The sequence below is a fragment of the Macaca fascicularis genome, chromosome 19 (assembly GCF_037993035.2).
Source record: "Macaca fascicularis isolate 582-1 chromosome 19, T2T-MFA8v1.1".
NCBI lineage: Eukaryota > Metazoa > Chordata > Mammalia > Primates > Cercopithecidae > Macaca > Macaca fascicularis.
In genome coordinates, this window is record NC_088393.1 from 62,120,233 (window position 1) to 62,141,818 (window position 21,586).

A 21,586-nucleotide genomic window follows, 5' to 3' on the forward strand; every position below is an offset into this window, starting at 1 on the left:
GATACCATCTTGCACCAGTCAGAATAGCTATTATTAAAAAGTCAAAAAATAACAGATGCTGGTGGGATTGCAGAGAAAAGAGAACACTTATACACCATTGGTGAGAGTGTAAATTAGTTCAACCATTGTGGAAAGCAGTATGGCGATTCCTCAAAGAGCTATCAGCAGAACTACCCTTCAACCCAGCAATCCCAATTCTGGGTATATACTCAGATGAATATAAATCATTTTACCATAAAGACACATGGACGCAAATGGTCATTCCAACACCATTCACAATAGCAAAGAAATCGAATCAACCCAAATGCCCATCAATGGCAGACTGGATAAAGAAAACGTGGCACATATGCACTATGGAATACTATGCAGCCATAAAAATGAATGAGAGCATGTCCTTTGCAGGGGCAGGATGGAGCTGGAGGCCATCATCCTTGGGAAACTAATGCAGGAACAGAAAACCAAATACTGCATGTTCTCACTTATAAGTGGGAGCTAAAGGATATGAACACATGGACACATAGAGGGGAACAACAGACACTGGGGTGCATTTGAGGGTGAAGGGAGAAATGAGGGAGAGGGTCAGGAAAACAGCCTAGTAATCCCACCACTTTGGGAGACCGTGGAGGGTGGATCACGAGGTCAGGAGTTCGAGACCAGCCAGGCCAAGATGGTAAAACCCCATCTCTACTAAAAATACAAAAATTAGCCAGGTGTGGTGGTGGGCACCTGTAGTCCCAGTTACTTGGGAGGCTGAGGCAGGAGAATGGCGTGAACCTGGGAGGTGGAGCTTGCAGTAAGTGGAGATTGCACCACTGCACTCCAGCCTGGTGACAGAGCGAGACTCCGTCTCAAAAAAAAAATGAAAAAAAAAAACCACACACAAAAAAACAAAACAAACCCCCTTGACACAAGTTTATCTATCTAACAAACCTGCACATGTATCCCTGTGCTTAAAAGTGAAAAAAATAAAGGCAATATGTGTCAGATTTGTGGTGCTGTCTGCTGTTTCGCCCCCATATGGAAATGGGTGCCTGACCCCTGCTTTTTTCTTTGCTTATCGTGGCTAGGATTTGTGAATGTAATTACCATTCTCAAGAATGAGCTTTTTTGGCTTCATTGAGTTTTCACGTAGTTGTTTTGTCCTCATTAGTAACTCCTCTTGTTATTTTTGTCCACTTCCTCACACCTTCATTTGGAATAATTTGTCGTTCTTTTTCTAAATTCTATCATTGCCAAGGTCATTAATTACGTAGGTTTTATTCTTTTCTAATTCATTCACTCATTTGTAGTTTTCCGATTTCATCATTTAATGTGTAATATTTACATTATCATTCAATTTATACCATTCTCTAATTTCTGTTTTAGTTTTCTCAGCTCATTGATTTATTGAGAAGTCTGTGGCTTTATTTCAAAAATGCAAGGATATTAGTCATCTTTAACTGCAGAATCGAGTGAGTCCCAAAGTTCCCAGGATATCCTAGTGGTCTGTGTTAGGGGTCCAGGCTGGCTGGGGTTCATTGCTGTCCACTGGGGGCAGCTCCCGTGCCTTCTGGAGTCCCTGAGTCTCCTTCTGTTGAGTGTAGGATCTGGGTCTCCCATGGGCTAGTGGATGGCCAGAGTCTCAAAAGACTCTGGGCTCAACTGGAGGTTCCCCTTCCTGGGATGGAGGAGGCTCAGTTGCCTCCCGTCTGAGGGTCAAGCTCTGCAGCTGGGCGTAGGTCACATCCTGGGGGTCTTCAGATGCAGCAGCCTGCAGTGGGGGAGAGTGAGAGGGAAGGAATGTGATGGGGGTAGGGGAGGGCTGGGGGCCTGGAGAGGAAAGGACTCACCTCAGTGTCCATCTGCCTGTCCTCTTCCGCCTGTGTGTCCTTTGTGTCCAGGAATTCCTCGGACAGTGGGGAGGGAGTGGAGGCCATTTCTCTCCTAGGTCCGGAGTGTTTCACCTGGGCGTATGTCACTGCCTGGGGGTCTTCATCGTGTGGGCTCTGCTGGAGAAAGACACTGGTGGGGGGTGTCCTTGAGTCCCCCCTGATCCCCTGGAGTCAATTTTCCTCACTATTCCCAGGATGATTCGATTACATCCCTTTCCTGATGGAATCTCAGGGACGCCCGAAGGCCGTGGAGGGTCTGGCCGCTCCCTCCCTGTGGTTCTGGCCTCTCCTCCTCACTCTGACCTTGCTCATTTGGCTGCAGCCTCACACGGCCTTCCTGCAAGAGCTCGCTGCTGCCTCGGGGCCTTTGCACAGCTGTTTCTTCTGCCTGCAGGAGCTCGTCCATTAGAGGATCCTGTGGCCCCCTCCGTCTGGGCTTCTCAGATGACAGCTGAGCAGACAGCCCTCCCCTTACATTCAGACTGGCCCCACTGCCCCACACTCTGCCCTTTCCCTGGTTTATGTTTCTTACAGCACGTTGCACTCCTCGACACTGCATTTATTTGCATTTTGTCTCCCACCACGAGGTGAGCTCAGGAGGCGGGGGCGGCTCTGCTCCCTGCTGTGTCTGCAGCTCCCACAGGGAGCCCGATCCACAGTGAGCTCCTGGGAACACTCACTGGATGAATGAATGAAGGGAGCCCAGGGGACCGGGGTGGTTCATCTATTCCTCATCCTCCTGAGGCCTGGGGAGCGCTCTAACCACCAGACGGCCAAACAGAGGAGGAGGAGCGGGAAGGGGAGCCGGGAGGAGGCCCGTGAGGTCCCAGGACAGCAGGAGAGAGTGAGGTCACAGCAGGCGGGAGGCAGCGTGCTGGACAAGGAGGGGTCCACCGTGATGATGCTGAGAGCCGGGGGAAGAGGACAGAGAAGTCCTGCAGGATTAGATCTGGCACCAGGAGGCCTTTGGTGCCCAGGACAGGGGCGGGGTCTCACCCGACTGTCCAGCTCCACCCTGTCCTCAGGCTGTGTGTCCTTCACGGCAGCATCTGCGGGGCCAGAGCAAGGGGTTCATCTCCTGGGAAGGTTCCCTGAGACCTCTGAGTCCTGCTGGCCCCTGCCCAGCTCCCACTAGAGTGGCCGAGATCCAGGGAGTGACTGTGATGTCCCCGAGGTCCCATAGTGTGGGTTCAGACCACCTTCCCCTTGGCCCCAGAACCTTCCCAGCCTGTGCTCATGCCCCCATTGCTACAGAAACTTTGGAGCCCCCTTGCCCACCCCAGGTGCCCCCCTCTTCTCGTCACTCACTGAGAATTTCCTCCTGGGCGTCAGCAACTGGGCTGGCCCTGGGGGAGGACACGGGAGTGTGAGGGGCAGTGAGGGGCCTGTGCGGGCGGATGGGAGTCTGGGGTTGTCAGGCAGAATTACCTCCTCTGCAGGACCTGGTCCTTGGGCTCTGGCCCCGCAGCCCCTGCAGGACGGTAGAAATGGGCTGGGCAGAGATGGACAGAGTGTCAGGCTTGGGAGAATTCGAACCAGCTGCCCTGCACACACAACTTGAGCAGAAAGAAAGAAACCTGGAGGCCCACTGGCCCTGAGGTTTTAAATACATCATAAATTTAAAGTAAAATCAGGAGAATCAAGCACTGCCACGCATGCTCACATTTATTCTCTTCTTTCTCGATGTTTCACCTGGGAATTTCTGGAGCAGTTTTTCTTTCTTTTTTTTTTTTTTTTTTTTTTTGAGACGGAGTCTCGCTGTGTCTCCCAGGCTGGAGTGCAGTGGCGTGATCTCGGCTCACTGCAAGCTCCGCCTCCCGGGTTCACGCCATTCTCCCGCCTCAGCCTCCCAAGTAGCTGAGACTACAGGCGCCCGCCACCACGCCCGGCTAGTTTTTTGTATTTTTAGTAGAGACAGGGTTTCACCATGTTAGCCAGGATAGTCTCGATCTCCTGACCTCGTGATCTGCCCGCCTCGGCCTCCCAAAGTGCTGGGATTACAGGCTTGAGCCACCGCGCCCGGCCTCTGGAGCAGTTTTTCTAAGCTGAGTTTCCTGTGTGTTTGGGTTCCCTTTGGCTGGTGCCCTGAGCCCACCCTCGGTCAGCCCACGGGTCTCCTCATTCCCTACTCACCCCATGTCCTGTGTTTGCTCTGATGCCGATGTCAGAGGAGGAGGAAGAGGAGGAGGAAGAGCAGCAGGATGAAGGCCACTGAGACCCCGGTCACAACCCCCAGGTGCCTTCCCAGACCTTGAGCGTGATGACGTCAGGAATGGGTATGACGTCATTGATGTGAGCACCTACTGTGTGCAGACGCGAGCTAGGTCTTTCCTTCATGAGCTCCAACCCTCACAGCAGTCGTGCAACATGGGATTGCCAACCCCCCAATTCACAGAGGAGCAAACCGAGGCTCAGAGAGGGGAATCGCCTGCCCCAGGCCCCCCAGCCTGGAAGAAGCAGGTCTGGGAAGGGAACCCGGGACCTTGAGTTTTCCCCAGCTGTTCTCCTGCTGCCCTACCAGGTGGACACCCGCTTCCTGCTCTGGGTCTCTTCGTCTGACAGGAGAGGCCTGTCCTAGTGTCTCCATCTGGGGCTGGTGTCCTCCTTACGACCCTCCCTTCCCCAGCACAGCAGGACCTGGGGGAAGGAGTGGGCTGTGCAGGACGGACCCTGCATTGCTGTCACCCCCAGCTGAGCCAGGTCCGCTTCCCACTCTGCCGAGTTCCCACACTCCCATGCAGCACCTGTCTGGATAGAGGCTCTGTGTGTATCTGGGAAGGGCCGAGGGTAGCAGGAGGGCTGTGTCCCTGCTGAACTCTGTACAGGGCCAGATCCCGAGATTTCACTTACACCTCACAGCGGTTCTATGAGCTGGATGGGACTGAGTCCGTTTACAACTGCTGAACCTGACTTGGAGTAGAAAATTGACCTGCCTGGGGCCCCACAGGGGGATGCAGCCGAGCTGGGAAGGGAACCCAGGAGTCTGACCTGCAGCCCTTGTTCCCAGCACCAGAGCCGAGCCCTGGAGATGCAGGGAAAGAGCCTGAATGCCCCAAACCATGGCCCTGCTCCCCTCCTCCACTCCAGGTCTCCATCACTGCTGCAGGTGGGACAGGACAGGCCCCTGAAGAATCCCACCTGTGCAGGCCTCTCTCCTTTACACTTGGAGAAACTGAGGCCCAGGCAGGGGAAGGGCTTGTGCACGTCACCATCTCCGGAGGAGCCTGAACCTAGGACAGAACCCAGCCCTGGCTCCTCCGGACCCCGCCCACCTCCCACTCAGAGCCCCTCACTCACCACTCTGGGGGTCTGACCCCGTGGGGGTGAGGGGCTGGTCCTCAGGGCCTGCTGGGTCAGGATGAGGAGGTGAGGGCTGGGGTGGCCCTGCCCCCCACGTCAGCCCGGCTGCTCCTCCCCCAGGCTGGGCCCCAACACCTCCCTCTGCCTCGCGCCCCCCGCCCCTCACCGGCCCAGCCTCGGAGCCCCTGGGAGCCTGTGGCCCCTCCTGTGGCTCTGCCCGGCTCCCTGGAGGGAAGCTCGTGCTTGAGTCTTTGAGGGGAATGGGATCCTCCAGGAGACTCAGGGCTGCCCTGGGGGAGGCCGTGCTCCCTCTGAGCCCAGATCTCAACGACTCACCAGGTGTGGGGGTGGAGCCTGTGGGTGGGGGGCTGGGGTCCCCAGAGGGTCCTGGGAATAAGCACAGGCAGGGAGTGAGGAGCTTTGGTGCTGGAGTCCCCTCCTCCACTGAGACCCCTCCCTCCACCTGCTCTGTGGCTTCTCCGGAACTTCCTTCTGCTTACCTTTCACCTTTTGTGTCCCAGGAGATGGGGCCAAGGGTGGGCGTGCCTGGGGTGCCCCCACTGTCCTCCTCCCCTCTGAGGGGTGAGTCCCCCTCTGGCTGAGCCTCCCATCACGACCCCCCCAACCCCGACTCCATCCTAGCCCAGAGCTCTCCTAGGGGCAGGGTCCGAGCTGAGCCTTTGAGCTCGGACAGAACAGGGTCAGGGTCCTCACCTGAGACCACGAGCTCCAGGGGGTAACTAGGGCTTGACAGCAGGTAGGGGTAGGACCTGATTGCGCTGTAGCATCGGTAGGTTCCACCCTGGGCTGAGGTCACAGGACTCATGGAGAATTCAGCCTGGTATGTATAAGACTGGTACTTCGACTTTAGACGCAGCGGGGGATGGGCCGCACCCTCCTTGGTCAAAAATAAAGTGTCTATGTTGTGCCATGATTGACACAACAGGGTCACGTTCTCTCCTGAGGCCACCGTGGGGCCCGGCCGCACTGAGACGGAGGGTGTGTCACGGATCAGTCCTGGAGAGAAGAAGGATGGGTGAGGGGCTGCCTCACCTTATTCTGAGCTGAGACCCCCCCAGGCCTCTCTGGGAGCCTCTGTCTCTGTTTTCTCTGAGTCTCCCCCTCCCCACCCATCCCATCTCTGTCTGTCTCTCCCTCCCTTGGGACGCCCCCACCCCTCATCCCGGCCATCACTAACTGGATTCCCTGGCAGGGCCGGTGCAGAGCCTGGGTCCCTGACTGAACCCGCTGGGCTCCTCACCTGCGATCAGGATGTCCAGGGGGACACTGGGGGCCGACCACTTAGGGGAGAGGTTGTGTCCACCGTAGCATCTGTACTGGCCCCCGTGGGAGCGGCTCACAGGGCTCAGGGTGAAGCTGGCCTGGGAGAGCCCAGCCTGGGGTTGCTGGCCAGGGCGCTGGAGGAGGACATGTCCCCCTTCCTGGTACAGAGCGAATCTGTCGTAGCCGACATCAGAGCGACACTGCAGGGTCAGGCTGCCTCCACGGGCCACCACAGGGCCCTGCGGGGCCAGGAGGGAGGGCTTCCTAGACACGCCTGGAGGGAAAGACGAGTTGGGACTCCGAGGGCTGGTTCCTCCTCTGCCCCTTCCTTCTCCCGTCCTGGCCCTGCAGCTCTCACTGTCTCTCACGCTCTGTGTCTCGGATCCCAGGGGCTCCTTCTCACCTGGGTCTGTCTTGGAGAAATTCCAGATCACTAGTGTCTCCCTGGCTCCTGGCCACTGCCTGTCTGGTCTGTCCTCTCCTCACAGGGGGACAGGAAATTGCAGCAGATACACCCAGTGCCTCCCTGAGTTGACCCCTTTCCAGGTGAGGGTGACTCAGGCTCCTCTTTCCCTATCGAGCCTCCCCATGGGGTCTTCCTCACAGCTTCAGCCCATCCATCAGCACATCCTCCTGGGGTCCTGGCCATGATCAGTCATCAACCAAACTCCCAACAACCTATCTGGCTCCCCAAAATTATATAAAGAAGCCTGGTGGCCTTTTCACCTGGGACCAGAATCTCCAGGGGGTCGCTGGGGTTCGACCACGCCTGAGGGTTTTTCCTGTAGTAGTAATAGCATCTGAACCTCCACCTGGAGCTGGGGGTCACGGGACCCACAGGGAACAGGGCCTGGGATGGCCCTTTGGGGAGGTTCTGTGAGTACAGGGTCCTGGGGAGCTTCTGTTCTTCCTCAACAAGAACAAACGTGAGAAATCCGTTCCGTATATCACACTGGAGGGTCACGTTCCCTCCTGAGGCCACCACAGGGCTGGGCAGGGCTAAGAGAGTGGGCTCTGCATAGAATCCTAGGAGAGAAGGAGGCACCGTGTTAAATGGGACTCACAACTCCCGCATCATCCCCAGGGCTGAGCTGTGAGAGGGAGACGCCCCTGAGAGCCGACCCCCTTCCTGAGGGCAGAGCCTGGGGCTGGGACCCCTGAGTGTCCTCTCACCTGTCACCACCAGCTCCAGGGGGTCACTGGGCTCTGACCAGCCTGCAGGGGTCTCAAAGTAGCAGCGGTATTGCCCTGCAGTGCTGTACACCGCGGAGCGAATGTGGAACTTGGCCTTGGCTCCAGGCTCCAGTGGGTTCTGTCTCCCCCAGGTCCACGGGAGTCCCTCCTGATCCAGACGGTACTCCTGAGTCTCCAGGGGCCCCTGACACCAGAGGGTCACGGGGCTCCCCCTTATGATCACAGAGCCTGGCTCAGCCCAGAGGGTGGGTTTGGGGGGGGTGCCTAGAATGGAATCAGAGGCTGGATCCCAAGACATCCTCATCCCTCAGATACTAGCTCCCAGCCCCAGGACCCTCCAGATGTCCCCATCAGTCAGCCCAGAACAGCGATCTCCGCCCCCAGCTGCCCGGGGTTGGGTCTTTGTCCCCAGTGAGAAGGAGGGACCTGGGAGAGCTGGGGACAGACTCACCCGCCTGCACGTGGGTCCTGGGGCCCAGACTCAACCCTGGAAGAGAGTTCCCTGTGAGAGATTTGCCCCCCGAAGCCTCAGGAGTTCCTCTCCTCCCTCAGAGCCTCTGATAGACCAGATTCTCTGACAGACCAGAGCCTGGCTTTAGACTGAGTTCCCTCCAAGACTGGGGCCTTCCTTTCCCCTCTTCAAACCTCACCGAGGCACATCAGGACTGGGAGGGTGAGGGTCATGGCGTCAGCTCCCACTGGACTCAGCTGTGCAGGCGGATGAGACCACAGTGCCTGGCGGGACACAAAAACACGCAGAGTGTGGACTGGAGGCTGGGTTCTCCCTGTCACAAGGCTGTCCCGTCCGCAACAGGAAGGGGAACCGCCCTCCCCAAGAGCCTGGCTCTCATTTCCCCAGGGATGGGGCTGGGGTGACCTCCAGGCTCTCCGCAGACATTTCAGACAGAAATGGGGTCGCCCTGAGCCCTAGCCACTGTCTAGTGACCTACGCTCAGCTCACCAAGGGCTGGGGCAGAGCAGCAAAACCCGCTTCTCCGGGAATGAACCCCTGAATCATTCCTGCCTCCTCAGTGCCCCTTTGTCCTTGGCCGTCCCTCTGTACCTCCAACCACGTTCAAGGTTTTCAGGACAATTACTCAGGTTTGTCATCTGACTCAGGGGGTGGAGGAGGGAGCTGAATTTTATTCCCACTTCCACTGATTATGTGACCTTAGACAATAAAGTGGCTTTTGCTTGAGCCTTGTTCATTTGGAGCTTGTGGTCATGACCTCAGCTTCTCAGAGTGGACGTGGGGGTCAGTGGTGCCTGGGACATGGGAGAGGGCTCGGCCATGGTGAATTTCCAGACCAGATTAGGACAGGAGTGGTTGGGGCGTGAGAGGATCCTGGCGTTGAGCTCCGTAGTTGAGGAAGATGTTTGATGCCCCCACTCAAGAGCCCCCATCTGCTCCAAATACCAAGAAACGCTCCTTATAATATGTTTGAAGTTCCCGGCATGGTGGCCCACCCCTGGAATCTGAGCGCCTAGGGAGGCTGAGGATGGAGGATCCCTTGAGCTCAGAAGTTCAAGACCAACCTGGGGAACATAGTGAGACCCCGTGTCTGCCTATAATAAAAAAGAAATAATCAGGTGTGTTTGTGCACGACTGCAGTCCCAGCTATTTGGGAGACGGAGGTGGGAAGATTGCTTGAGCCTGGGTGGTCCAGGTTGCAGTGAGGTACGATCACAGCACTGCACTCCAGCCTGGGTGAGACAGCAAGACCCTGTCTCAAAACATACATACATATATATATAATCTGAAATATGTAGATTATGAAAGTTTTGTGCAGAAAAAGAAATGAAAAGTTTTTTTTTAACTTGAGAAGGTTGCACATCAAAGAACAGAGTTGAAAGCTGACAGCTAGCATGTGTCTAAGATCATCCTGGGGTCATTAGGGAGGAAACTTCCACTTCTGTGTGGGACAGAGGAGGAACCCCAGGTCCTCACAGTCAGGGAGGGGGTAGGGGCTCCAGATGAAACTGTTTGTGGACAGGAGCTGGGATATCTCCACCCACTGACTGAAGTCCGGATCAGCATGGGGCCGCCTCTCCTGTTTTTGTGTTTAACAGATTCAGCCGCCGGGCGCGGTGGCTCACGCCTGTAATCCCAGCACTTTGGGAGGCCGAGGTGGGGGGATCATCTGAGGTCGGGAGTTCGAGACCAGCCTGACCAACATGGAGAAACCCTGTCTCTACGAAAAATACAAAAAAACTAGCCGGGCGTGGTGGCGGGCGCCTGTAATCCCAGCTACTTGGGAGGCTGAGACAGGAGAATTGCTTGAACCCAGGAGGCGGAGGTTGCGGTGAGCCGAGATCGTGCCATGTGCTCCAGCCTGGTCAACAAGAGCTAGACTCTGTCTAAAAACAAACAAACACACACACACACACACACACACACACACACGAAAAAAGCCCCAAAAACCAGATTCAGTCCACTGTTGTCAGACAGTGCGTCTGTCATATGTGCGTCTGTCCCACATATGAGCGTGAGGCTGGCATTAGTCCTGTCCTCCTGGGTACAAACCAGAGCTGATGCTACTTTGGGGACAGCGAGACAGGAGCAGCTGCCACAATCCTCCATCATGAGGTCTGATGCCAGGGACAGCCTTGGGAGAAATCCTTTTTGCAAGATCAGGTGTGTGGGAGGAAAGTCACCGGACAAGAATGAATAACAAATGGTATATTAAACAAAAAAGGCGTCTGTTTATTTATTAGTATTCTTTAAACAACTGGGTATGTATTGAGATGAGTTAGGCAGATGTTGCGAAGGCAAAATTGTACCTTAAATTAATACCATTAAAAATAAGATCATATTGGCCGGGCGCAGTGGCTCATGCCTGTAATCTCAGCACTTTGGGAGGCTGAGGTGGGCAGATCACGAGGTCAGGAGTTCAAGACCAGCCTGGCCAATATGGTGAAATCCCGTCTCTACTAAAAATACAAAAATTAGCCGAGTGTGGTAGTAGGTGCCTGTAATCCCAGCTACTCAGGAGGCTGAGGTGGGCAGATCACAAGGTCAGGAGTTCAAGACCAGCCTGGCCAATATGGTGAAATCCCGTCTCTACTAAAAATACAAAAATTAGCTGAGTGTAGTGGTAGGTGCCTGTAATCCCAGCTACTCAGGAGGCTGAGGCAGGAGAATTGCTTGAACCCAGAAGGTAGAGGTTGCAGTGAGCCGAAATTATGCCACTGCACTCTAGCCTGGGCAACAGAGCAACACTTTGTCTCAATAAAAGTAAATAAATAAAATAAAATAAAATAAAAAAGTCATATCATCTGCAAACAAGGATAATTTGACTTCTTCCTTGCCAATTTGATGCCTTTTATTTCTTTCTCTTGTCTGATTGCTGTAGCTAGAACTTTCAGAATTATGTTGAATAACAGTGGTGAACGGGGGCATTCTTTGTCATGTTCAAGATCTTAGAGGAAAGATTTTCAGTTTTTCTTTAAGTATGATACTAGTTATGGATCTGTCATGCTTGGCTTTTATGATGTGGAGGTATGTTCCTTCTACACCTAGTTTTTGAGACAGAATCTCGGTCTGTCACCCAGACTAGAGTGCGGTGGTACGATCTCAGCTCACTGCAACCACAGCTTCCTGGGTTCAAGTGAGCACATCAGCTAATTTTTGTATTTTTAGTAGAGATGGGGTTTTACCATGTTGGCCAGGCTGGTCTCAAACTCTTGACCTCTAGTGATCTGCCTGCCTTGGCCTCCCAAAGTTCTGGGATTATAGGCGTGAGCCACTGTGTCTGGCCACACCGAGTTTTTTTGTTTTTTTTTTAAGGCTTGTTGATTTTTATCAAATGCTTTTTTGGCATCAATTGAAATGATCATATGCTTTTTGTCCTTCGTTCTGTTGATAAGATGTATCACACTGATTGATTTGTATATGTTAAATTATCCTTGTACCCCAGGGATAAATCCCGCTTGGTCATGATGAATGATCTTTTTAAATGTATTGTTGAATTCAGTTTGCTAGTGTTTTGTTGAACATATTCGCACCGATATTCATCAGACATTGACTTGTAGTTTTATTTTCTTGATTTGTCTTGGTCTGTTTTTGGTATCAGGGTAATACTGGCCTTGTAGAGTGACCTTGGAAGTTTTCCCACCTCCTTTTCTCTGAATAGTTTCAGTAGAATTGTTACCGGTTCTTTAAATGTTTGATAGAATTCAGCAGTGAAGCCATCGGGTCCTGGGCTCTGCTTTACTGGTAGACTTTTTATTATGGCTTCAATCTTGTCAGTTACTTGTTATTGGTCTATTCAGAGTTTGTATTTCTTTTCTTTTCTTTCTTTTTTTTTTGAGACAGAGTTTCGCTCTTGTTGCCCAGGCTGGAGTGCAGTGGTGCGATCTTGGCTCACTGCAACCTCCTCCTCCTGGGTTCAAGAGATTCTCCTGCCTCAGCCTCCGGAGTAGCTGGAATTTCAGGTATGCGCCACCACACCTGGCTAATTTTGTATGTTTAGTAGAGATGGGGTTTCTCTAGGTTGGTCAGGCTGGTCTCGAACTCCCCACCTCAGGTGATCTACCTACCTCAACCTCCCGAAGTGCTGGGATTACAGGTGTGAGCCACCACGCAGGGCTCAGAGTTTGTATTTCTTGATGATTGAATCTTTTTTTTTTTTTGAGACGGAGACTTGCTCTGTTGCCCAGGCTGGAGTGCAGTGGCGTGATCTCGGCTCCCTGCAAGCTACGCCTCCCGGATTTACACCATTCTCCTGCCTCAGCCTCTCAAATAGCTGGGACTCCAGGCACTCGCCACCACGCCCAGCTAATTTTTTTGTATTTTTAGTAGAGATGGGGTTTCACCATGGTCTCGATGTCCTGACCTTGTGATCCACCCACCTCGGCCTCCCAAAGTGCTGGGATTACAGGCGTGAGCCACCACGCCTGGCCATAGAAGCAGTCTTTGAGCTCTGAGATTCTCTTCTCATCTTGGTCTATTTTGCCGTTATTACTTTTTATTGTATTATGCAATTTTTGTAATGAGTTTTTTGGCTCTGTAAAATCAGTCTCTTTCTTTTTTTTTTTTTTTTTTGGAGACGGAGTCTCTCTTTGTCGCCCAGGCTGGAGTGCAGTGGCCAGATCTCAGCTCACTGCAAGCTCCGCCTCCTGGGTTTACGCCATTCTCCTGCCTCAGCCTCCCGAGTAGCTGGGACTACAGGCGCCCGCCACCTCGCCCGGCTAGTTTTTTGTATTTTTTAGTATTTTTTAGTAGAGACGGGGTTTCACTGTGTTAGCCAGGATGGTCTCGATCTCCTGACCTCGTGATCCGCCCGTCTCAGCCTCCCAAAGTGCTGGGATTACAGGCTTGAGCCACCGCGCCCGGCCCCAGTTTCTTTCTTTCTTACAATGTCTATTTCATCTTCCACCTCTTGTGTCATTTTACTGGGTTAGATTCCTTGGATTGGATTTCAACTTTCTTCCGTACCTCAACGATCTTTGTTTGGCATCCAGATTCTGAATTCTACGTCTGCCATTTTAGCCATTGCATTAAAAATGCAATCCTGACAGATGGCCACATAATAAATGAAAGTAGCACTGAACCTCTATCACCCCATCCCCCAGTCAGGATCAGCTTGGAATAAGGAGGGACTTCTCCTTGCTGGAAAAAGCTGAGAAAAGGACCTAGCAGCTTCCATCAACACTTTGGACACCTGTAGATCTCACCATTGGAGATTCCCTTTCACAGATGCTAAGCACAGCTGATGGAGCTACCCACCACACAGCTGCACTCACCCAGGAGAAAAGACCGACACTGTGCCCCACTGTCCATGGCCGTTGTGGCTCTGGCACTATGCCATTGTGGAATGGGATCCACTTCTGGATCTCCAGGGGACACGTAGCCACAGCATCCTTCCATTGCTGAGGGGTTGTCACCGCTGAGCCAGCCTTGCCTAGTGGCCTGCCATCCCCGGGCTGAGCTGCTGCTATTCACTATCCTGTTGTGCCAAGCTGCCATAGAACCGCTCTATCCACCTTTCCCAGTAGCAGATGCATCCTGACCCTCGGGCACTGAGCTGAAGTGGAAATGGTGCCCTGGGTTTCACAAGAGTAATGACCCTGTGCCTGTGCTGATGTGACAACCTGTGTAGTAGGGTTCTCCAGGGGGACAGAACTAATGGTGTATATATATGTGTGTGTATGTATATATATGTCTGTGAATATATATTATTATGTTAGTGTATCAGTCAGGGCATATATATTATTATATCAATGTATTAGGGTTCTCCAGGGGGACAGAACTAATGGTGTATATATATGTGTGTGTATGTGTATATATATGTCTGTGAATATGTATTATTATATTAGTGTGTTAGTCAGGGCATATATATTATTATATCAATGTATTAGGGTTCTCCAGGGGGACAGAACTAATGGTGTATATATATGTGTGTGTGTGTGTATATATATATGTCTGTGAATATATATTATTATATTAGTGTATTGGTCAAGGCATATATATTATATTAACAGAACTAATGGTGTATATATATGTGTGTGTGTGTGTATATATATATGTCTGTGAATATATATTATTACATTAGTGTATTAGTCAGGGCATATATATTATTATATTAATGTATTAGGGTTCTCCAGAGGGACAGAACTAATGGTGTATATATATGTGTGTGTGTATATATGTATAAAATCATATGTATGTATACATATGTGTGTATATGTACACATATGTGTGTATTATGTGTATATATACACACACATATGTGTATATATATACACACAGAGTATATATACTATTATATTAATGTATTAGGGTTCTCTAGAGGGACAGAACTAATGGTATATATGTATATATATAGATATGTGTGTGCATATATCATATATGTATATTATATATACTGTATATATGTGTGTGTATATACCATACCATACATATATATACACCATACATATATATGTATATACACCATATATATATATGGATGTTTATTAAGTATTAACTCACACTCTTTTACAAAATTAGCCAGGCGTGGTGGGGTGCACCTGTGGTCCCAGTTACTCGTGAGGCTGAGGCAGAAGAATCAGTCGAACCCGGGAAGCGAGGTTGTAGTGAGTCATGATTGTGCCACTGTACTCCAGCCTGGCGACAGAGTGAGACTCCATCTCAAAAAAAAGTTAAAATTAAAAAATAACTCACACTATCACAGCATCCCACAATGGGCTGTCTGCAGGCTGAGGAGCAAGGAGAGTGAGTCCGAGTTCCAAAACTGAAGAACTTGGAGTCTGATGTCCAAGGGCAGGAAGCATCCAGCACAGGGGAAAGATGTAGGCTGGGAGGTTAGACCAGTTTCATTTATTCACGTTTTTCTGCCCGCTTTGTATTTGCTGGCAGCTAACTAGATGGTGCCCACCCAGGTAAAGGGTGGGTCTGCCTTCCCCAGCCCACTGACTCAAATGTTAATCTCCTTCTGCAACACCCTCGCAGACACATCCAGGATCAATACTTTGCATCCTCCAATCCAATCACGTTGACACTCAGTATGAACCATCGCACCCTGCATCCTGGTAGAACAATGCCCTGGCCTCCGAAATCAGCCATGTCTTCCATGCCTGAGCTAAAGTGACACCCTGCCTCTGGACAAAGTGGTGCCATGGCTGAGCTGAGCATCCCCGGGGTGATCTGACGTGTTACCCCATTTCCCAGGGAAATAGAGTATTGACTGAGCAGAGATACATGGCCCTGTAGACTGAACAGCTGTGGTAGTCCGCTTCCCTAGAATTAGACCAGCCCCCTTGAGTCCGCGCTGCAGATACGCCTCTTCCCAGGCAGTGAAGTAATCCTTATAACACTCCCTATTTCCCAGGGCCCAATAAGCACCTCCATTTGTCTATTCTGGGGTCCCTGCTGCTGCTGAACCTGGCCTCATATGCTGTAGGAGATTTATTTACTTTTATTTTTTTTTTTTTGAGACAGAGTCTTGCTCTGTTGCCCAGGCTGGAGTGCAATGGCTCAATCTTGGCTCATTACAACCTTTGCCTCCCGGGTTCAAGCGATTCTCGTGCCTCATCCTCCCGAGTAGCTGGGATTACAGGTGAACAGCACCACGCCCGGCTAATTTTTGTATTTTTAGTAGAGACAGCGTTTCACAATGTCAGTCAGGCTGGTCTCGAACTCCTGAACTCAGGCGATCCACCTGCTTCGGCCTCCCAAAGTGCTGGGATTACAGGCATGGGACACCGGACCTGGCCCATTTATTGTCTTTATAGCTATACCTATTATGTATATCATCTACAGCTTTCTATATCCCTATTACATCTATGGTAGCAGAACCCCCAAACTGCAGAGTCTCATTCACAAACTGTTCAATACATCCAATTTTAAGAGGCCATTTCAATGTTCTTTCGGTACCAGTAAAATCAAGCCACTGCATGGTACATATCTCAGGTCTTCCCCAGAATATCCTGTGGCCATGTTCTCATTCCCTCCACTGATTTTGTGGGCATCTGCATTTCCATTCTGAGAATAAGTCTTGGGCTATTTCGTTTAAACACGTCAGACATTCGGAGTCCTCACAGACTCCTTCCAAGAGCTCCGACAAACCCATTTTCAGCACAAGCATCCACTGGACTAAGGGAGGTTTGCTGCCCCCTCCTGGGTCGAATGTGTTCCATGTCATCAAGTCGTTACCAGGTGGATTGCTGGTCCCTTCTATGGATGGCATCACATCCAGACCTCTCTACTGGTCACAGGTGAGACTTTCAGCTACAGTGGTGGCTACATGGTCCTTGGTGAGAGGGAGTCGCTGGTGTTGGGTCCATGCATGTCCTCCTTTCTTGCTCCATGGCTATCCCATTCATGGGCCCCTCCTGCTTGCACTGGGACTGCTGACCCCACAGCTGGATGGACTCCACCGCATCAATCCTGTACTCCACCTGGTGCCTGCCCCCGCTGTGGACTGCTCTTGCTTGCTTCTCAGGGGTAGGCGCACGGTGGGGAGTAGAAATTTCTCCCGTCCTCACCCAGCCTCAGTCTTGGGCAATTTCTTTCTTTCTTTCTTTCTTTTTTTTTAATTATACTTTAAGTTCTAGGGCACATGTGCACAATGTACAGGTTTGTTACATATGTATACATGTGCCATGTTGGTGTGCTGCACCCATTAACTCGTCATTTACGTTAGGTATATCTCCTGATGCTATCCCTCCCCACTCCCTCTACCCCATGACAGGCTCCAGTGTGTGATGTTCCCCTTCCTGTGTCCAAATGTTCTCATTGTTCAATTCCCACCTATGAGTGAGAACATGCGGTGTTTGGTTTTCTGTCCTTGCGATAGTTTGCTGAGAATGACGATTTCCAGCTTCATCCATGTCCCTACAAAAGACATGAATTCGTCCTTTTTGATGGCTGCATATTATTTCATGGTGTATATGTGTGACATTTTCTTAATCCAGTCTATCATTGATGGGCATTTGAGTTGGTTCCGAGTCTTTGCTATTGTGAATAGTACCGCAATAAACATACATGTGCATGTGTCTTTATAGCAGCATGATTTATAATCCTTTGGGTATATACCCAGTAATGGGATGGCTGGGTCAAATGGTATTTCTAGTTCTAAATCCTTGAGGAATCGCCACACTGTCTTCCACAATGGTTGAACTAGTTTACAGTCCCACCAACAGTGTAAAAGTGTTGCTATTTCTCCACATCCTCTCCAGCACCTGTTTCCTGACTTTTTTTTTTTTTTTTTTTTTTTGAGACGGAGTCTCACGCTGTTGCCCAGGCTGGAGTGCAGTGGCGCGATCTTGGCTCACTGCAAGCTCCGCCTCCCGGGTTCCCGCCATTCTCCTGCCTCAGCCTCCTGAGTAGCTGGGACTACAGGCGCCCGCCACCGCGCCCGGCTAATTTTTTGTATTTTTAGTAGAGACGGGGTTTCACTGTGGTCTCGATCTCCTGACCTTGTGATCCGCCCGCCTCGGCCTTCCAAAGTGCTGGGATTACAGGCTTGAGCCACCACGCCGGGCCTGTTTCCTGACTTTTTAATGATCACCATTCTAACTGGTGTGAGATGGTATCTCATTGTGGTTTTGATTTGCATTTCTCTGATGGCCAGTGATGATGAGCATTTTTTCACGTGTCTGTTGGCTGCATAAATGTCTTCTTTTGAGAAGTGTCTGTTCATATCCTTTGCCCACTTTTTGATGGGGTTGTTTGATTTATTCTTGTACATTTGTTGAAGTTCTTTGTAGATTCTGGATATCAGCCCTTTGTCAGATGGGTAGATTGCAAAAATGTTCTCCCATTCTGTAGGTTGCCTGTTCACTCTGATGGTAGTTTCTTTTGCGGTGCAGAAGCTCTTTCATTTAATGAGATCCCATTTGTCAATTTTGGCTTTTGTTGCCATTGCTTTTGGTGTTTTAGTCATGAAGTCCTTGCCAGTCTTGGGCAATTTCTATGTCTGTGGGCCTCGGGGGTGGGGCTCTCTCAGTGTTCGTGTCCTCCTTCTCCTTGGCAGCTGGATTGTACCTGGTAGCTTTGGTTGATTAGGGCAGGAATTTCCTGGCCCTCTCCTGACATTTGTATATCTGGGATTATCAGAAAATTTCCTCTGTACTCCTAGTGATAGACTCTTAAATCTACCTTGTTACGTCCACAATGGGTTGTTTCCTGTATTGTGAGATTGGCAGGTTTTGCCCATCCTCTCCCAATGACTTAAGTCTTTTTCTACACATGGGAGAAGTATCTACACATGGGAGAAGTATCTACACATGGGAGAAGTTTCAGGCCATGCACAGTGGAAGGTAATCATGTCTGACCACAAATTTTGGGTCTCCACCTTACTTCTAATCTATGTTGTGAATGTCCAGTTGAGATCCACGGAAAAGAGCTCGTGGCTGAATGTGAAGTGCTCCTCCGTCTTAAGTTCCCAGAGATCCTCGTCTCTTGGAGGCCAGCAAACACCGACTCTTGAATTCCTGACAATTTCATCTGATTTCTCTTTCCCAGCTTGTATGGCAGCCTCCCACCCTCGTGTGTTCTGCCTCTGTAGAGGCTGTCATGGCATCCTACTCCTCCTTGGAATTCAGGTTACCCCGTTGCTCCCAGAGCTCGGATTTCTGATGGTCTCAGGTGAAATATACATTATGGAGTTGATCTGAGTTTTACTCGTGGTTAGGATGGCAGTGAAGCTCTTTTTTTGGGGGGGGGATGGGGAGGCATGGAGTTTCACTCTTGTTGCCCAGGCTAGAGTACCATGACACGATCTCTTGGCTCACTGCAACCTCTGTCTCCCGGGTTCAAGGGATTCTCCTACCTCAGCCTCCCTAGTAGCTGGGATTACAGGCATGCGCCACCACACCCAGCTATTTCTTTGTATTTTTAGTAGAGATGGGGTTTCATTATGTTTGCCAGGCTAGTCTCAAACTTCTGACCTCAGGCGATCCACCCGCCTCAGCCTCCCAAAGTGCTGGGATTATAGGTGTGAGCCACTGTGCCCAGCTAGTGAAACTCTTTCCAGCTTCCCAAACCCTGGGCAGAAGCCTGGATATACATTATTTATTTATTTACTTAGTTATGTGACATAACTCACACCATATGAAATGCACCATTTTTTAGTGTACAAATAAATGGATTTTAGTGTCTTCACTATGCTGTGCAATCACCATCCCTACCTCATCCCACAGCATTTCCATCACCTCAGAAAGAACCTCTTAAGTACTCAATCCTAATTCTCCCCTTCCCTCAGCCTTAAATCACTAGTCTACTTTCTGTTTCTATGGCTTTGTCTATTCTGGACATTTCATATGAATGAAATCACACCAAATATACATCCTTTTGTAGCTGTTGATGGAAAAGAAGTGGTTACCATGAAGGAACTGAAGTTTTCCAAAGACAAAATTATAATGTGGCCTGACAGAAGAAGCATAGAAATTGTAGCCGGGCGAGGTGGTGGGCGCCTGTAGTCCCAGCTACTCGGGAGGCTGAGGCAGGAGAATGGCGTGAACCCGGGAGGCGGAGCTTGCAGTGAGCTGAGATCCGGCCACTGCACTCCAGCCTGGGTGACAGAGCGAGACTCCTTCTCAAAAAAAAAAAAAAAAAAAGAAGAAGCATAGAAATTGATAACAAAAGCAAATCCATCCCAACGTACCATGAATCTGGTCATGCCATTATTGCATATTACACAAAAGATGCAATGTCTATCAACAAAGCTACAATCATGCCACAAGGGCCAATATTTGGACATGTGTCCCTGTTACTTGGTGATGACAGATGGAATGAAACAAGCCCAGCTGCTTGCACAAATGGACATTAGTATGGGAGCAAGAGTGGCAGGGGAGCTTATATTTGGAACTGACCATATTACAACAGGTGCTTCCAGTGATTTTGCTAATGTCACTAAAATAGCAAAGCAGATAGTTATCAAATTTGGAATTAGTGGAAATCTTGGAGTTATGACTTACAGTGATACAGGGAGACTAAGTCCAGAAACTCAATCTGCCATTGAACATGAGATAAGAACCCTTCTAAGGGACTCATACAAATGAGCGAAACTTATCTTGAAAACTCATGCAGAGGAGCATAAGAATCTAGCAGAACCTTTATTGACCTGTGAGACTTTGGGTGCCAAAGAGATTCAAATTGTTTTTGAGGGGAAAAAGTTGGAAGTGAGAGGAGAACTCTCTTGATATGGATGCTTTGCTGGTTTTATTGCAAGATTGTAAGTAGCATTGCAGTAGTCTCCTTTTTGCAACGCTTTCTCCTCATTCTCGACGTGATGTAATTTAAGGGTGTGAAACATTTTGTCAATCTTTTGTCACATTTACTCAATTTTGGTTATTCCCATCGTGACTCCTATTGCAAATCAGCGTCCTGTGGCAAATATATTAAAAAAAAATAAAGAATTATCAGGATTAAGGACAGCTCATTTGGGAAATGTCAATTAGTTATTAAGTTGAAAGTAACTAATGATTTTATGGTTGATTACTAGATGTGAATAAAAATTCTCCTTTTTTGCTGGGCGCGGTGGCTCATGCCTGTAATCCCAGCACTTTGGGAGGCCGAGACGGGCGGATCACGAGGTCAGGAGATCGAGACCATCCTGGTTAACATGGTGAAACCCTGTCTCTACTAAAAATACAAAAAATTAGCCGGGTGTGGTGGTGCGCGCCTGTAGTCCCAGCTACTCGGGAGGCTGAGGCAGGAGAATGGTGTAAACCCGGGAGGCGGAGCTTGCAGTGAGCTGAGATCCAGCCACTGCACTCCAGCCTGGGTGACAGAGCAAGACTCTGTCTCAAAAAAAAAAAAAAAAAATTCTCCTTTTAGCCTTCTATATACATCAGTGGCAACTTAATTAAGATGCATTATGTTCCAGATTGACCATAATCTAAATGTAGAGAATTGTAAGCATACAGTTGCAACTCGAATTTAAATGATTATAACCTTTTGGCACGGTGTGGTGTCTCACACCTGTAATCCCAGCACTTTGGGAGGCTGAGGCGAATGGAAGGCTTGAGGCTAGGAGTTCGAGACCAGCCTGACCAACACAGTGAAACCCTGTCTCTACTAAAATACAAAAAAAAATAGACACCTGTGGTGGCGCACGCCTGTAATCCCAGCTACTTGGGAGGCTGAGGCACAATAATTGCTGGAACCCAGGAGGCAGAGGTTGCAGTGAGCTGAGATCACACCACTGCACTCTAGCCTGGGCAACAGAGTGAGACTCTGTCTCAAAATAAAATAAAATAAAATAAAATAAATAATTATAACCTTTCAAAAATGAAAAAAAACCAACAAATGTATGTCCTTTTGTGTCATTATTCATGATAGCTAAATAGTGAAAGCAACTCAAATGTCCATCAATTGGTGAATGCATAAACAAAATGTGATACAGCTGTAGAATGGAATATTCTTCAGTCACATAAGGTAACAAAGACCAGTGACATGTTATAACATGCATAGACCATGAAAACATGAT

General features: G+C 49.9%; 2 protein-coding genes and 1 pseudogene across 2 annotated transcripts in view; 1 reads left to right on the top strand and 2 right to left on the bottom strand.

The window, feature by feature from the left end:
• Positions 1–21,586, bottom strand: part of LOC102143922 (leukocyte immunoglobulin-like receptor subfamily A member 3) — a 103,456-nt gene that overhangs the window by 6,797 nt on the left and 75,073 nt on the right. The window lies entirely within an intron of this gene.
• Positions 1,360–8,436, bottom strand: LOC102129427 (leukocyte immunoglobulin-like receptor subfamily B member 5). The gene is given in 14 exon segments (XM_065535951.2): positions 1,360–1,750; positions 1,830–1,985; positions 2,868–2,920; positions 3,180–3,217; positions 3,300–3,363; positions 4,005–4,121; positions 5,169–5,219; positions 5,508–5,558; positions 5,886–6,188; positions 6,433–6,729; positions 7,182–7,481; positions 7,629–7,913; positions 8,101–8,136; positions 8,300–8,436. Coding segments are annotated over 14 exon segments (1,914 nt in total). The 5' UTR covers positions 8,334–8,436; the 3' UTR covers positions 1,360–1,621.
• On the top strand, positions 19,645–20,397 carry LOC141409144 (ATP-dependent zinc metalloprotease YME1L1 pseudogene; annotated as a pseudogene).